The sequence below is a fragment of the Gymnoscopelus microlampas genome (assembly GCF_963454915.1).
Source record: "Gymnoscopelus microlampas genome assembly, chromosome: 9".
NCBI classification, from domain to species: domain Eukaryota; kingdom Metazoa; phylum Chordata; class Actinopteri; order Myctophiformes; family Myctophidae; genus Gymnoscopelus; species Gymnoscopelus microlampas.
Window position 1 is genome coordinate 41,723,448 of NC_139946.1, and position 17,605 is coordinate 41,741,052.

General features: G+C 43.3%; 1 protein-coding gene across 6 annotated transcripts in view; it reads right to left on the reverse strand.

Annotated features, from left to right (window-relative positions):
• mcf2l2 (MCF.2 cell line derived transforming sequence-like 2) overlaps positions 1 to 17,605 on the reverse strand; it is a gene marked incomplete at its 3' end in the record, with an annotated part of 124,357 nt that overhangs the window by 12,266 nt on the left and 94,486 nt on the right. For 4 of the 6 annotated variants that reach the window (XM_084067837.1, XM_084067839.1, XM_084067838.1 and 1 more), the window contains exons 27-30: positions 15,924 to 16,021; positions 4,124 to 4,195; positions 2,872 to 2,982; positions 2,134 to 2,243 (exon numbers count right to left, since the gene is read on the reverse strand). In XM_084067837.1, the coding sequence (XP_083923963.1) occupies positions 2,134 to 2,243; positions 2,872 to 2,982; positions 4,124 to 4,195; positions 15,924 to 16,021 (391 nt within the window). The remainder of the gene's footprint in view (positions 1 to 2,133; positions 2,244 to 2,871; positions 2,983 to 4,123; positions 4,196 to 15,923; positions 16,022 to 17,605) is intronic. The other 2 variants (XM_084067840.1, XM_084067841.1) reach the window with 2 other exon arrangements.

Below are 17,605 nucleotides of genomic sequence, written 5' to 3' on the forward strand. Positions count from 1 at the left end.
CCGATGAGCAGGTTGGTGCCTTGCATGGTTTCCTCCTCCATCGGTGTGTGTGTGTATGGGTGAATGTAATGCAAAATCTATGTAAAGCACTTTGGATAAAAGCTCTATATATAAATGCTCCATTTACCATTTATTTTTACCATTTACATTTTCAAGATTTAGCAAAAATAGCAGATCTACAAGCTCATAGCGCGGCACTCGCCAAAGTATAAAATAATGGTTATAGCTAAAAAATCTAAAATGACACAGATGCGTTCGCGGATCGAATGGCTTAAAGAACATGCTCCCCAGCTCGGTACTGTACTGTACATCACACGGATTATAATGGTGCTGGAAACCCTGACGCACACCCAATAGACTCGCACCGCCATATAATCCTCCTCTCCTCCGCTTCCTCCTCCCTCGTTCTCTTAAATGTCAAGTCGTCAGCGCGCGGCGCTAACGAGATGAGCGGTGCTGGGAAATAATTACGCTGCTAGAGGGTTTCTTCTTTTCAGGGGGATTGGACGGGGATTTAAGTTGGAACAAGAGGAGAGCGAAGGATGAATGGACATAGAATAAGGGGATGAATGTTGAGCTGTATGGGAGAGAGGGGCGGCGATGGCTCTCCTTTGACATTTATGGCCGGTTTCTTAACCGATGGACTGGGCTGGTTCCGTTCGGGTCAAGTCAAGTCAAGTCAAATCAAGTTAATTTAATTTTAAACAAAGTAAACTCAATGCGCTTCACATTAAAAGACAACAAACATATTTACAAACTGATTTAACACCACCTCATCAGATCTCCCTTCACCCACACATAAAAAACATTGAATGGTGTGGATCTGGAGGTCCCTATAGGCATGGCATGGCTCCAATGTGGAACTCAGACTTCATGTAGCCAGCCTGTGATGTCAAACATCTGACATATATGTGATGTATGACTTCAAAGGTGGGCCAGGCTTGAAGCCCGATCACAGCCTCATTGACTTCCGTAATTAAATGAAAGTTAAATATTTCAAAAAGTATAAAAGCAGACATACTGTGAAACATACGGTTCAGTTTTTGCAAGATTAGCTCCCGACAGGAGACACATACACACAACCCCCTCGGCTAGCCTCTTGCAGAGCCACACGCCATAAAAACATTTATAAAACCCATCCATCCACGTTGACAAGATACACAGTATAGCACATACACACACATTAATAGTGTTCAAACCCCTGGGTTTGCGGGTGGAAGTACATTACCGCTGTACCACCCGAGTGGCGAGCGCCACATGGCCTATTTTCTGCCTAAATGTTATACAAAACTATTTTTGGTTGTACTATATTATATTAATAGTTTTAATATAGACCGCTTCCACACAAAGCTCTTCAGCACTCCACTTTCTCAAAACTACATAAGCCACGCCCACAAGCTGGCTTCAGCAGCAGGGAAACCACGCCCTATTATAGGGCATAGGACACCGCGACTTGGAGACTTGGCGTCACACCTTAAAGCAATGGTTCTCAAAGTGGGGTCCGGGGATCCCCAGGGGTCCTTGAGGGAGTTCCAGGGGGTCCACAGCTAAATGATGGTTAGGAACCAAATGGACCCTTATGGGTCTATAACTCTGAGAGTGTACAAATGGAACCAAATGGACCCTAACGGGTCCATTTGGTTCCATTTGTACACTCAGAGTTAAATTAACATTGATTTTACAATATAAATTGGGGTCCCAGAGATAGAAATGCCATTAAATGGGGTTCCGTAGCCTAATGCATGTCAAACTGGGGGTCCTTAAATTAAAATGGAGAATCACTGCTAGAGCCGTAAAAATCTTCTCTTATCGGGGGTCCCTGCTGGCATATGTTTTCGAATGGGGGTCCGCGGACTAATAAGTGTCAAGTTGGGGGCCCCTGATATGAAAAGGTTTGAGTTAAAGTGCAGAGTCATCCATTCGCGTCCATATGGATGGCAGTTGTTGTCTGGTTCAAAAGTACCGTTATTCAGACTGTAACAATTGTATAAGTCAAATTAGTTACAGCTTTATTCAGGCCCATAGAAATAAACCCATTGCTCTTTATAGGCCTAGTTTGGGTTTGGAACAAAACCTTCCAGCTGAAGTGGAATACACTGTGTAGTGCTGCGACTGTTAATCTGAGTTACCTACATTTTTATTGCTGCCTTCCTCTTCTGAGGAGTTGGACAGCTCCTCGGCACTGGAGGGGATGGTCTCAAAGTCCTCTGTGTCCATGGAAGGCAGACGTCGCTGGCTCCACCCTAAAGGAAGACAAAGCACATAATATACGTTGGAATTGGAAATATTGCTTGCTGCTAGCAGCACACGGCCGGGTACTTTACACCAGAATAGATTTCCAAAGGCTAGGCAAAGTGAACCAAATTCCAAGCTGGCGTGCTTGAATGCAAGCTAAAAAATCACTTTGAGCTCTCTTTTTGAATGCATCAGCGAGATGATGTGAGCCATTTTTACAACAACAGATGTTAAAGAGTTCCAAACAGACTACACGTCGCAGATTAACAGCACTATTCATCAAAAATACTTCCAGGGAAAATTCCAAACACAGACGATCGAGTGCACTTCAAAAAGTAAAATGCCAACAACAGACTGTACAGAATGCACAAAAAACAACACGTCTGCCCCTTTGGTTTCCATATATGAACACAATTACAAAGAAGAGCGTAGATCAAACAGAGCTGATTACGCTGTTATGATGTATACACACCAAGCAATCAATCAAATTACGCTCCTTCATCTCACCAACTTACAGATCAGACGACACAAGTGAGACTCAAAGCATCATCATTTTACAATCATGCAAACGAAAAACAAAATACCACCAAAATAGACACTCATGGTCTGTAATGAGGTTCCTCTCCTGGATGTTACCTGGTTGGGAGGTGGATCTTGGGACAGTAGCGTTGCTGCTGATTACGGCAGGGGTAGCACTAGCGAGGCTTTGACGTTTCGCCACCGCGGCCATAGCACCACGTAACGTATCTGGGATGAGAGCGACACTCTGTTCATCGGTGTGCTCCACCGTTACAACTTCATCTCTTATCAGTAACAGCGACAACAAAAACAGGCAATCGGGACGGCGAACAAATCCACAATGCATTCCACATGCTGATTGCTGACACAGTTTCTGGAGCAGTCTGACACAAGAGAGCCATCATCCAACTGGCTCGACTAAAACTGAAATCAACCAGGGAGAGAGTTATAACGATCTAACAAAACTCAACTCAGCAACACAAATAAACACACCAAAAACCCACACTTCAACAACACAAATAAACACGCCAAAAAACGACAACTCAACAACACAAATAAACACACCAAAACCCAAGCAGTTTGACAGGCAGTCAGTGGTCGTTGTAGTTCATACTCATGCTACGCTTGCATTTAACGCACACCATGTGACATGACAGGTACAGTACCTGTACAGCAAGACCACAACAAAAGAGCAGGCAACAGACACGCATCAAAAACACACTGTGTGTGTGAGCTTGCTTGATACATTACAAATATAGTACAACATAAGCACAAACTGAGAAACACACTTACACATGGGAGCACTCTCACACAACTTACCCATTCACATGCCATTCACAATGTGTACTCACATACACACATAGACGTGCAATAACATTATCAAGCAACACTGATCACCATTATCCCATTCAATCCGGGAATGCATATACGTCTCATTTTAGTTTTTTGTTTTTTTAACTATAACCATTATTTTATACTTTGGGATATTAAAATTAGCTGATATAGAAGCTCATAGCGAGCTTGTAGATCTGCTATTTTTTGGGGGGTAAATTTGTGAAAATTTGTGAAAATCTTGTTTTGTAACAGTGATTTTTTTTAACTCAAATCTCTGCTTCTGGGGATTTCACACATTTTGAAAAACAACTTATGTTGCTGTAATATTAGTGGTTCTCAAACTTTTTTCATGTCAAGGACCACCCAAAATATGTCGTTCCAGGGACCCCCAGAAGCAAAGATTTGAGTTAAAAATGTATGTATGTATTCATTGTGCACATTGTACCAAAACAGCACTCAATCTCGTGATTTACCAAGCAACAGAATGAAGGCCAACTGAGCATGCAAGGAGCCTGTGCATCACATGCCACTGTACCTTCATAACCGAAGGGAGTGGGATCACTCTTTATCTCATGTCTCTTGGGCTTAATGTTAGTAGACAGGGGACCTGGTGAAGGAGACGCATGCAAGGAGCCAGATTATATATCAGAGTTAGTGAGTTCATCAGAAGACAAGTGTTTAGAGAAAGAAATGAACAGCATTGCAACTTAAAGACAGCTTAAGAGATAATAGAAAACTCTATTGATCCTCCATTGTTCGGTTCAGTAGTTTAATATGATACAAAACAAGGGAAAGGGTAGAAAAATGGAGGTGGCAAAAACCATCACGATACGAAGTAAACAAAAATCTCAGAACCAAAGATATGTACTCATAAATATATCACAAAAAGTTATTAGAGACATGTGGAACAATGTGTTTATTTGGAGGTTCAATAGGCAGCACAGTAAGTACGAGTTTACTGTAGCAACAATACCAATATTTAAGAATGTCATGTGCATTACTAGGGAAAGGTCTTTTTGTGTGATACTGTCAGGCGCTGTAGATAAAGGCATTCACCAAATGACAAGTCTATGATATAAATCTGTCTTACAGGAGAAAAACAGGTGGACAGGTAAAAAAAGAAAAAGAAAAAAAGAGGGACAATGAATTTTCAGCTACGTTTAGTTATGTTAGAATGGTCACAGGTAGTTGAAGTGCATGTGATTGTCAGGAAGAGAACGAACAAAAGGAAAAAATAAAAGGTAGTTCAATAATTCTAATTCCTTCTCTCTCCTTCTCCCCTCTTTCTTTCTTTCCCCGGTTAGAATGAACATTTCATCTGTATTCTGACAGTAAATTGCACTTGCTTTGAATGTCACCCCACGTTCCAAATGTCAGCTTATCAAAATTCCTATTTCGTTTGCTGCCGCCTTTTAAAAGGGAACAGTTGTGTCTATTCAGTGGTGGGGCTTTTTTCTTCTTTCTGCTACATTGTTTCGCTTTTCGGCAAAGCCTCGATTTCCTCAACGCATCTCATACATTTCAAGAGCGTAATAAATGGCGAGGACTTAATGAGAAAATTGCTTCTCTCTCTCTCTCTCTCTCTCTCTCTCTCTGTTTACTGAATTCAATTCAAATTATTGTTGGCATGGCCATCCAAAATAGACAGTATTACAGAAACAGTGTTGCTAATAAAAAACACCATATTAAAGCTATAGTGAAATGATTAAGTTTGAATGGGCTTTAGACTATAGTAGTAATATTATAAATTAAGTCCGTAATTTTTACTGGCTTAAGCAACTACTTTCAAGGTTGTTTTACGTGTTACATAAGCTCGAAATGAAGACGGAGAAAACAACGTGCGTGTATGTGAGCTCGTGTGAGCTTACAAACTTAACAAACTTAATAGAATGTGAGAGAAAGGAAGGGGTTGGAGAGAAACAGACAGAGGTAGAGACAGATAGAAAGACAGAGAGAGAGAGAGAGAGAGAGACAGACAAATAGATATATAAATTAAGGGAGGGGGTCAGGACAGACGCCCTGGTACCTTTTGCACGTCGTGTGGCAAAGGAGGACGAGGAAGAGGAGGTGAGGGAGGAGGCAAGAGAGAAGCGACGATTGACTGTTGTTTCTTTAGCAGCAGGTTCTGCAGCCAGCAGGTGATTATAGGAGGAGAGAGAGAGAACCAGATAAGGAGAGGGAGAGAGAGAGAGAGCGATACATAAAAGAGGGGGGCCATCAAGGCCACAGCGAAAGACCAAGGAAGGAAAAGCAGATCCAAAACAAAATAAAATAAAGGTATATAAAGCAAAGGAAGAAGCAACAGAGAGAGAAAGAGAGAGAGAGAGAGAGAGAGGGGCAAGGGGATGGGGGAGGACAGGCAGAGAGCATAAGAGCAGAGTTAAGTTAAGTTAGCAACCAAAAGAACCAGATCACTCCTTCATCATCGAGTTCAGAAGAGAAGCTTATTGGCTGAGGACAGAAATGTGTCATCCACCCATCTCCCTGTGAAAAGACACACTTGTGTTCACGAGTGCCGGCCTAACTAGACAGAGTAGCACTTGAATCCGATCCATACGCCTCAGCAATCCAACACAAGTACCACCGCACTTATCGATTTGGGTCAGAAGCAGCTCTGAGGAGAGGAGAGGCAGTGTCGCACGGAGGAGCATTGTTAAATGGCAAGTTTATTTATTGGCAAGCAGCCATGGCGACGCCACCTGCCCATTGACCGCCATTGATCTCTATCTGGCGGCGGACAGCGAAGGAGATGCTCATATGAGTGTGTGCGCATCTCTTCAAGCAAAGAAATTGACTTGTTGCATCTTCTTTAAACATGCACTTGCATGCGTGTGTATATTCCAGTTAAAGACAAATGTTGTGTTTGCCAGTGATTCATCTGCCCGTGTTTAGTGAAATGAAACAATAAACCCCAATGTTTCCCTAGCTGTGGCTATGCCCGAGGCCTAACCCCCCACTCCACCCCCACTCTCACTGTCTCATTAATCCATTAATACCGGGAACGCATCCGTGTAATTTTTGGATTTCTTTGGGGTATTCAAAAATAGCAGATATTCAAGCTCATAGCGCAGCACTCGGGCTATGAGCTTGTAGATCAGTTGTTGGTTTTTGTTGTAAAAATGTGTGCAAAGATATATTTTTTAAAGCGAACATTTGTAACTAAAATTTTTGCTTCTAGGGATTCTACAAATGTCTTCTAAATTCTAACTGCTTTTTTTTTAAAAACTTATGTTGCCATAGCAACAGTGGTGCTCAAACTTTTTCATGTTAATGACCACCCAAAATGATATGTATTTGGCTTCGGAACCCCCCATCTGAAAATATTTAGCAGATCTGCTATTTTTGAATAGCCAAAGAAAAAAAAAAAAATGCCACAGATACGTTCCCGGACTTAGTGGGTTAAGGCTCCATGTTGGCTTGAGAACTGGCGTGACCACTACAACATAAGGTGGTATCTGGAAAATCAAGGACGGCCTCCTCCAAAAAAAATGAATACGCATCCAAAATGTCAAGATGGCTTGAATATTAGCGGCTGACATTTAGCGCGGCACTGTGCTGGGGAATTTAGCCCTGCTGTTCCCAGCCCAGCTATCCTCCCTCTCTCGCTCTCTCCACCTTACCTCTTCTCAATGTTCTGTCTCTTTCCTAAATTGCAGGTTCGGTGGCCGCGGATTGGTCGCAAATAGACATTACTGACATACATAGATAACGCATGAATGGCGAGGCGGAGGGCGGAAGACGAGACGTGGCCTTTATCTCGGTGAGACGCACGAGGCGCTGGGACACAGCGAGAGCAGCACGATGAGACAATGAGACCTCAAAGTATTTGAGGAAAGAGGACACCGCCGCGGGAAGGACGACTTCCAAGAGATGGGAGACTTGAAAGTCACCAGCAAAAACGAGTTAAAACTAAAAATTTTAGGTGCATCGAGATGACAGTGATCATTTAGCCTGACTCCAGCCCCTGAGTCGCTATAGCCACGGCCATTAAAACACATATTCTGGCGATTCAGTGGTCTGGTGACGCTGTCGAAGGCAGGGTTTTCTCGGTTTGAAAGTCTAACCGGTCCAATAGGGATGGGGATGATCCAGTATGAACCAATCGTCAAAGAGTCCCAGTTTGGCCACGCCCCCATCTCGGAAAGCGACAGCACTGAGAAGGCTTTCACACTGAATAATGGAGTGAAACGAAATGAAACTTCAGGCTGGGTGTCAGGCTAGTGATCATTCTCAACATGACGACAACGATGATAATTGATCTACTGTGATTCTACAGTAAAAGCATTAACAATGTCACCCGTAACGACGACAAAACTGACACGGATAGTGGCGATCATGATGACGATGACAGTGAAGACCCATGGTGACATTCATGGTGACGACGAAGAGGAAGATGACGAATGAAACGTTGACAACGGTGCCAATGGTAGAGACGAAAATTACGATGATGATGATAGACAGGGATTTAAACGATGATCAAGAGTGTGGCACTGCATGGCGGTGGCGTTGAGGTGGCGTTACCTGCGGGGAGAGACCTCCTATTGGACAGTCCCTGCAAGGTGAAGCGCTTCCTAGCGTTAGCAGCCGTTTGGCTGGATGAAGCGTCAGCTGAGAGGGGAAGAGGGAGAGAGGTTTAGTATAGGAGCAAATGAAAGGAAAAGGTAAGTAGTGTGCTTGACGGAACAAGGCACAATAAGCCACTTAACGCAAAGCGTCGGTATGTTGCAGAAAAATGGCTGGTTTAAATCAGTAGACAGGTGGTGTAATCTGGACGTCAGCCATGAAGAAGAGAGATGCTCTCCCCTATTGTAACAGCTATTATCATATCATCATAGACCAGTGAACATTCAATTGGTCCAGTATAACTGGGTAACAGTAGCAGACTTTTTCTCCACAGTGCAGCTCGGAGATGTGAGTCATGTGTAAGAAAAAAAGCCCCGTTATACTTTGTTGCACGCGGGTGTCGCGCACCGAAAACTGTAGCTATCGTGAGCTTGTAGATCTGCTATTTTTGGTGTGCAACACCAACGCACAACCAAGTATAAATCAAGTTTAAGGCAGGCCACCGCTGTACAGATGATGCAGCATTGCAAAAAAACAAAACAACAACAGATGCTGTTCTAAGATGGAAACAAAATAGAGAACCAGAGAGGACCAATTATTCATTGGTTTAAACTTTTCATCTATCCACCCATCCATGAAACTTTTATTCCCCCAAAATAGCCTGCACAACTGCCTCGCCTTCTGCAACTCCTTCCATCCATGAGTTCTGGGGTGCTGGTGCTCTAAAAAAGAATTTACTGGTTCTGCTCCATTTATCGGTCCATCCGTCTGTCTGTCAGTCAGTTAATCAGTCGGTCTAACTGTACAGTATGTGCTCTATGAACTGTGCACAAACAGTTGCCTGGCTCCAGCCCTTGAATCACTAGTCATGTCAATTAAAATATTCTTCTTTGTTGTGATCTCAGGATCTGATCAGTGATGATGCTGTCATCCTGTGTATATCCTTTGAATGCAGTGATGGAATTAAACCGCCCGAGACAGTTTAAAACAACAATGCAGCGGTCATGTTTGCCGATATAATTGATGTTGCTATTGAAGCGGTTTTAAAAAGACTCCCCAGGAATAATTCAGGATTAGTGTCAGGCTGTTCAAAAACCCACAGTCTACTGAAATAGCAAATTAATCTGGGATTTCAGTGTTACACCAAATTTGGTGACTTATTGAATTCTCTGAAATCTCTTCGACCATGCAGGCCCATCTTCGACAACAGCAGCAATGGGAGCACTTTTAGACTGAATAATGAAGGGAAACAAAATGGAAATTCAGGCTAGACAAATAGGTGAGAGGCAGGTTGAAGGGCAGAGTGAATTTCGAGATTCAGCCTCCCGACTACACTGTCGGCTTGTTAAATTGTAAACAATGTTTGCACAAACACAGAGCCTAAAATGGGGCATTAACTCTCTCTCAGCCAAAGGAACAGGTTGGACACACAACACATAATTGTGTGTCCGGCTGACAGCTCCATGTGTGGAGATGTGGTTGTCTATACTTTTCCTTCCTAGACCAACATGTAGGTGTTGGCAGTGACAGGGGGAATTGGGGACATGACTTTAATTGGGGAGAAAAGACCAGGTGTGAAGCCTTCAGAGTGTTCATCCAAGTTTCTCAAACATACACTTGAAAGCTTTGTCTAGAAAGGTTGCTTCTCACATAGGCCTTCATCTATTCATGAAAAGGAGGAAAAGACACCTGGGTCACTGCTGTGAATGGTGTCTGTGCCCTTCAAAACAGTAGATCCAACACTTGGAAATGGGTCGACTGAAAGCCATGCTGGACTTCAGAGGAGCAACACACACACACACACACACACACACACACACACACACACACACACACACACACACACACACACACACACACACACACACACACACACACACACACACACACACACACACACACACACACACACACACACACACACACCCACGCACTGTAGAGATGTAGATGAAAGCTGGGATACAGAAGTCCCCTTTTGGTTGCAATTTCTCCCCTTTCTCCAAATGTAGTCGTTATGCCATTTTCCTGATTTTCCCACACACAAGATTGCACACGTGTAATCTTGAAACCACATGCCTCCTCTGATACACATGGAATCGCCAGCCACTTATTTTCACCTGCCAGAAAGCAGCTTCAATGGGAGGACGTAGCACATGTGGAAAAACAACCGATATGAGGAACCTGTGGTGACAGGTGCCCAGACCAACCTAAAGGAGTCGGTAGTGCAGTGCATAAAGAATGGCCTCCCAGCTTCCCTCGGCCATGCTATACTGTATGTGCTGCGGAAGATTCAAACCGCTAGTCTCTGGGGCAGGATGTTTACCATGGCACCACTCAAGCACCTTAATGCCCCCTTTGACAAAATATAAATGGTGCTAATCTGAGAGCTAAATGTAATAGTCCATTCATAAACTCAATAGTCAATAGTCAATCATTATGGTAAGTCAGTGACATCTTGTGTTTTTATGGAAAATATTGGCACCCTTCTTTTACATTTTTATGCTTTAATGAGATTAGAGACACAGTGAGAAAAGAGACAGGAAATGTGGAGAGAGAGCAGTGCCACCCTTTTAATGCCAAACCTGATAGCCAAAAGTGCTTACATAGGCTCTGATGCCTAACAGCAAATCCGCAGTTTGATTTCTGGGCTGGGAGGACCATTTGCTGTCATTCCTCTCATCTCTTTCCACTTTACCCGTCACTCTCTACTGACTATTGAAAAAAGGCATGAAAGCCTCCCAAAAAGAAGAAAAAAACAAAGTTGCTGCCCCTGCTATTGAGTCGCAGTCCTGGCATGCATCTATATTGAGGTTCAGTGCCTTCTCCCCGCCACGGGGGAAACGCTGAGTGTTTCCAGCTGTGTTTATTAAAAAAAACATCCAAAATGTCCCAGTGTATTCCGTCCACGCCGGCCATTTATAAGCCTTATAGCCTTATAAGCTGGGGCCTTACTCTCCATGGTGGCCACATAATGTGTCAGGTGTGATTGATTTTCTTTCTCAGACGCTTGATGTATCCTCCTTTATGAGGAGTTTGTGTTTCAAGGACAGCCCTCAGTCTCCTGCCCTGTGGCGGATTAGCTCTCTAACTGCCCATATTACCACCATCATCATTATCACTCCAACACAGAGAATATAGGGAGGGTTCTCTGTGGGTTGGGAGAGGAGGTGGAGAGGGAAAGAGAGAGACAGACATAGGGAAAAGTTCAGGGTGATGCAATGTGATGACACGGTCGGGGAAGGATGTGGAGAGGGAGAACGAGAAACCGAGGGAGAGAGAGGAGGGAAAGATCACCAGGGACACAGAGTCTACTATACAGTACTTATCTACTTTCTGTACCAATGGCAGTTATTTGGGTTTAATTCCATGCTTAGGTCTTACTAAACATGGGGACCGCACTGATTTCCTACACGAAATTGGGCTGCTATACATTTCTGTATGGACCGTAGGCGCAAAACCTATAAATGCAAATGATGAGTGATGAAGTCCATCCTTGGTTGACCTAACGACGAACTAGCCAATTGCAGAGCAGTCATCCCCTCCAGGCTATGGGATGTAATCTATGTTTGGCTCGCCTAACACCAAACTAGCTTGTGCTAAAAGCACAAAAACAAAACGTATTACGGCTAGTTAGATTGTTTTTCGGGATTTTCCATATATAGAATTAACGGGTGCTACGTGGTTGCTACCCTGTCATAATCAGCTATTTGATTAGCCGCTTTCCAGACAGGAAGAGTAAGGATGCAGCCTGGAGCCTCCTCTCTATATTTTCAAAATAAAAGCACACGTCTGGTCCACTTTTCAGAACTCTCTTGTTACCGTTATGTAAAACGTATGTTATGTGTTTTTGTGGTAGATTTATGAATAATTAAGCCCTCTAACATTTCATACACATACCATATACTGTACTAGGACGCAGTCTTACTATTACAGTGGGAAAAAATGCTCTGTCAACAACATCGCAACCTTACATCTCCTAACTGGCAACCTCTGACATCCATGCTGAACAAAATTAAGGGAATATCGGGGGAAAGGTGTGTACCATATGTGATGATATGCACATACGGTATATGCATGAGTACCTGTCTGATCAGTGAGAAGCAGCTGACAGACAGTGAGGTGTTAAAAAGGAAGTGTTTGTGTGTGTGTGTGTGTGTGTGTGTGTGTGTGTGTGTGTGTGTGTGTGTGTGTGTGTGTGTGCGTGTGCGTGTGCGTGTGCGTGTGTGTGTGTGTGTGTGTTTGTGTGTGTGTGTGTGTGTGGGCGCGCACGCAGTTGCGCACACAGCAACATCAGTGAGTGCCATGTCCCACAGCATCAAGCTGAGCTAAAATACCAGTGCAATTTTTGAACTAATAATAACAATCATCTTACTACCAAACCCCCCGTGGTTTCAGTCCAGATTGAGAAGTGGGCCGAACATCACACAAACTGAGGGTGAGATGGGACTAGAGAGCAGGAGGAGAGGAGCATTAGAGAGAGAGGAGTGCAGAGGTATTAAATTAGTGGATTTAATACCACTTAAATAAACTGTAAGGGTGCATTTGGAACCCCCTTAAGGAACACTGAGGGTGCTTGGACCCCAATTTGAACCCCAGCATCCATATTCTGGGAGGAACAATAGCCAAAAATAGCAGATCTGCAAGCTCATGTTTGCCGAAATAATTTGGTGTAGAGGGAAAAAGCGGTCCAAATACAGTTGCAGCGTTTAACTAAGAATAGAGAGTTAAGAGAGTTAAAGTAGTTCAATACTTTTTTTTCAATTAACCACTGACTTCCAAGTTCCTCGGTGTACACATCTCCGACGAACTCACATGGGCCACACACACCACGAACATGGTGAAAAAAGGCCCAACAACAACGTGTGTATGTGCGGGTGAAGAAATTCAGCACAAGCCCCCACATCCTCAGGATGTTCTACTACCAGTAACACCATGGAGAGTCCTGAAAATCACCGCCTGGTATGGGAACTGCACTGCTGCGGACGGCAAAGCTTCCCTCCCTCCAGGACATGCACCAAACGGTGCATAGCGAGGGCTAAGCGGATCATCTAAGTCTAAGACACGTGCCACCCCAGCCACGATCTGTTCACGCTGCTACTGTCAGGCAGGCGATATCACGGTTTCAAATTACTAAGGGACAGTCTCCCTATAGCCAGGCCATCAGGCCATGTCAGTCTTACAGGCTCCTATTAAATTGATACTATTACTTTATGTACAGTATAAATGACTACAGACTCCTATTCCATATTTCTTTTATACATTGATATCTGCTACTATTTGATGTATTTTATTAGCGACAATGACTAAGGATCTAAGTCTTTATTACGAACGTTATGTACATTTGATATTTGTTTTGATATTTAATATTCTTTTACTCGTTCTTATTTCAAATGTAACTACAATTCGTGCACCAAAGGATTTCACCCACTCTTTTACGCCTGTAAGCTTGTGATGTGACAAAGCGAACTTGAAGTTTAGTTGATTCACTGGAAGAAAAAACATGTTTTTCTTGCACAGATATCAACTACAACTTTCACACAGGCAGGCAAAAAAAGTATATATCTGGAATGTAAGTTGAAGGGACATGGAGAAGGAGATGATGAAGAGAGAGAGGAGAGGAGGAGATGAAGATGGGTGGGGTGAAAGAGGGCAAGAAGAAGGAATGGAGGTATATATTATATATTATTCTTTTCATTTGAATTGTGTTGCAAACACTGTACCTTATTTCTTATTTATTTCCTTTTGCAAACTGAGCCAGGGGAAGGGCTAGATAAGCATTATGCTTCTCCCTGTCCCCTTTTCCAGCTTCTTGGACACTTCATGTACACAAACTTGTGCCTTGGACATCCTTTTTTCTTGTGATTTGGATTTTCAAATTTGCATTAATGCACTTGTATATGTATCTTTCTGTTGTACAAAAGAGCTGGAAATAAACTGAACTGAACTGAACTGAACTGGGGTGGGAATGGAGGGAAGGAAACAGAGAAGGAAGAAACCAATGCAATTGCAATTAATGCATTTAGCAGGCGCTCTTATTGAGAGCGACCTACAATAAAGCAAGGTAAATAATCACATAGGTACATAGAATGCAGTGAGACAGTGTAGTGCCTCAAGGAACAGGATCGGTAAACCAATAACCTAGCATCTGTTTAAACAATATACTAGTCTATACTACTCTAAATAACAATCTGTACATTGAAACTACAGGATACCAGGTAAACAACGAACCTAGCATCTGCTTAAATAAATTCAATTACATTCTTAAAATTGTGGTCAAGAAAAACAAACCTACGTAACAAAAACATGAGAACGATTGACCAACATATGTCTGCATAGTTGGTCAACAGCTAGCATCAATCGAGACAAAGTAGCAGGAAGGGGTATAATAGGGAGAGTGCTCGTGGGTGTAATGGGAGTCTCAAGTGGTGAGTCTTCAGATTATGGCAGACAAGTAATAGGGCGTGAGTCTGCATTTCTGACTGCAATGGGGACGGAAAGAAAGAAAGAAAAACAAGATAGGAAAGAAAGAACGAACGAAAGAAGAGGTGTCCACTGGAGACTGTGGGAGTTGACTGAGGTGCTCTTGTCACATTCACTCAGCCTTGACTTCAACACACACACACACACACACACACACACACACACACACACACACACAAACACACGGTCAAGATGGTGCTAACTGATAGACTGTGGTTATTCTCACTGCTACTCGCAGGGAAGCGGCACGAAGGAGCTCTTACTAGCGTGAAATCGGACCTGCTATCTCATCCTCCACTGTGGTAGCAAATCTGGTTGTGTGTGTGTGTGTGTGTGTGTGTGTGTGTGTGTGTGTGTGTGTGTGTGTGTGTGTGTGTGTGTGTGTGTGTGTGTGTGTGTGTGTGTGTGTGTGTGTGTGAGATTGCATTTGAGAGTATGTGTGCATGCATGTGTTGAGGAAAACTTATCTTAGCTGCAGCTGGCCTTTGTGTGCATGGGTCTATGCATGGTATTGATGGTGAGTTGGTGACTGTGACGCTCTGTGTGTGTGTGTGTGTGTGTGTGTGTGTGTGTGTGTGTGTGTGTGTGTGTGTGTGTGTGTGTGTCTGTGTGTGTGTGTGTGTGTGTGTGTGTGTGTGTGTGTGTGTGTGTGTGTGTGTGTGTGGTTCACAAATCAATGTTCGCAATGTGTGTGTCCATCCGTCCAATGTGTCCATCAGTGTCTGTCTCTCTCATACCTTTAATGTCAGTGAACACTGAAAGATCAGATGGGGGTATCTGTAACACAGACGGTCACAGACACAGTTTGCTTGTTGAGAGAGAACTGAGGCTCTTATAAACACCATGGCACAGATAGTAGAGCGTGTCAGAGTGGACCAGTGTCATTTGTGACCATAGAGATGGCTGTCAACCTGTCCTAGAGCCAGGTTTGCTAGAGGTTTCTTCCCATTAAAGGGGAGTTTTTCCTTGCCGGAGTTGCCGCCATTGCCAAGCGGTTGCTCATGGGGGAAATCGTTGGCTCTGTATTTTAACTCTTCTTCTGGCTGTTCTCTTCTTGCTTGGAATCACAAGTTAATTGAAGGGTTATGGTGACATGGTGTGGATCAAGGGTCATGGATTTTCACCAAAATAAATCTATATTTATTTTAATTATTCTAACATAAATATTTAAATGTAATTTAATTTTCAGTAATAATTAGAAATTTGGATATTTTAGGACCAGGTCTATCTATGTTCAAAGAACTCAAAGTTTTGGTGGAACTTCCCTTTCAAAAAATGTGATGACCGCTCACCTCTCTTCTGTCTCATGTTGGGGCTGGGATTGGCTCTCTTGAAACACGTCTCTGGACTTGACGAATCAGACTGCCTCAGTGCCATCTTACGTACATTCCTATTGAAACAAACAGGGAGTCATTGCCAATGAAAGGGTCGGAGTGAAAAAATAAAACACTTTCATTCATACAGGTCTTGTTCATCATCTGTTATCATAAGCGCCAAATTTGGTTTGAATCATCGTTAACACATCGCGTGCCAGTCGCGTAGATCTACGCCAAACGATTTAAAGCCGCAGTGTGCCAGTCGCGTAGATCTACGCGACTCGCATTTCCCATGTTAAATCGAAAAAGTGCACATTCCGGAATTTTTTTCGACCCATTTCCGGTTCCGGGGCCGACCGGAAACGAAATAAAACTGGTTCCGTTTTTTTCGCTCGCATCCGTTTCCTGTCTGGGCGTCAGCTTAGAATCCATTTATCTCCCTTGTGGTTTTCCTCACCGCATCGCCCTGTCTAACGTTCTCGCCTGTAACTTCAAAATGGCGGCACGGATCGGCTCGGGTTTTTTTGTATTTGTTTTTCACGGATCCCGTGTTTGTGTCGAACCAAATGAACGCGGATTTTAAACGGATTTAGCGGGGGCTATGACGACATGAAAAAAACAAAAAAACAACAAAAAGAGCTTGGCACTGGTAGGTACATTATGAGATTAACCTCTGGCGTCCAATGTGTTAATGTCTCATGTTTAACTCATTGACTGCCAACAACGTCTTTTGAACGCATGTTGTATGTTTAGTTTTTTACACTAGATGGCGTTCTTCGCTAAGATATGAGTGACCATTACATTCTCAGTCACATACAGAACCAGGAGATCACGTGATCGCAAAATCTCCTCCACCATTCACTTCCTGGTTAGTGTATTTGGAAAAATGCCTTTTTCCCGCCTCCCTGGATTTCCTCTGCATTTTTGATGAGACATGCTATATTCAACGGCCAATAACTATCGAACGGGGTTTCGCGATGATTTTATTATTTTTTTCTGCGGAAGCACATAAGCCTCCGTGTTTAGCAACGATCGGGGGATTTATCATACTGGAGATAATTATTCTGTGACTAGTTGAAAAGGTAAGGAAAACTAAAAATTGCTGGCAGTGGCTGATTTATTTATTTATTTACTCTGGCAGATTCATAAATTAATGCCCGAAAGTAGCAAATCCACAAGCTGGAAATTGGTGGATCTGCTACTTTTGAATTGGAATCCTGACAAGTAACAGTTTTGGACGTATGAGGTTCCCACCCGACAGAGACCATATACAAGATGCCCATATAAGGATCAGGGTCGAAGAGGCTGAGAATATCATGCTTTGTGGATTGGCCAAGTATTGCTTTACATTTGTGCCACTGAAGCAATATAAGCGATAAACGCGCACATTAGGAATCCAGTGTGTTGTTCAGGGGCCCGTCTGCACAGATTTACAGTGTGAGAAATGTTCCGCTGGACGGTAAATTTGAACGGAGGACTAGAGGACTGTTCTCCACTAGATCACAGTGCTGCTGCAGTGAAGCACGAGGTGTATGCCTTTGAAGTGAAGCATCATCACAACAGGACTGTGCTTAGTGCCCACGTTTTCAACACAGTGTCTTTAAGCTGGAGGTCGTTGACCTCGGTGGAAACTGGACGTTCCCAAGACGGGAGGGGGC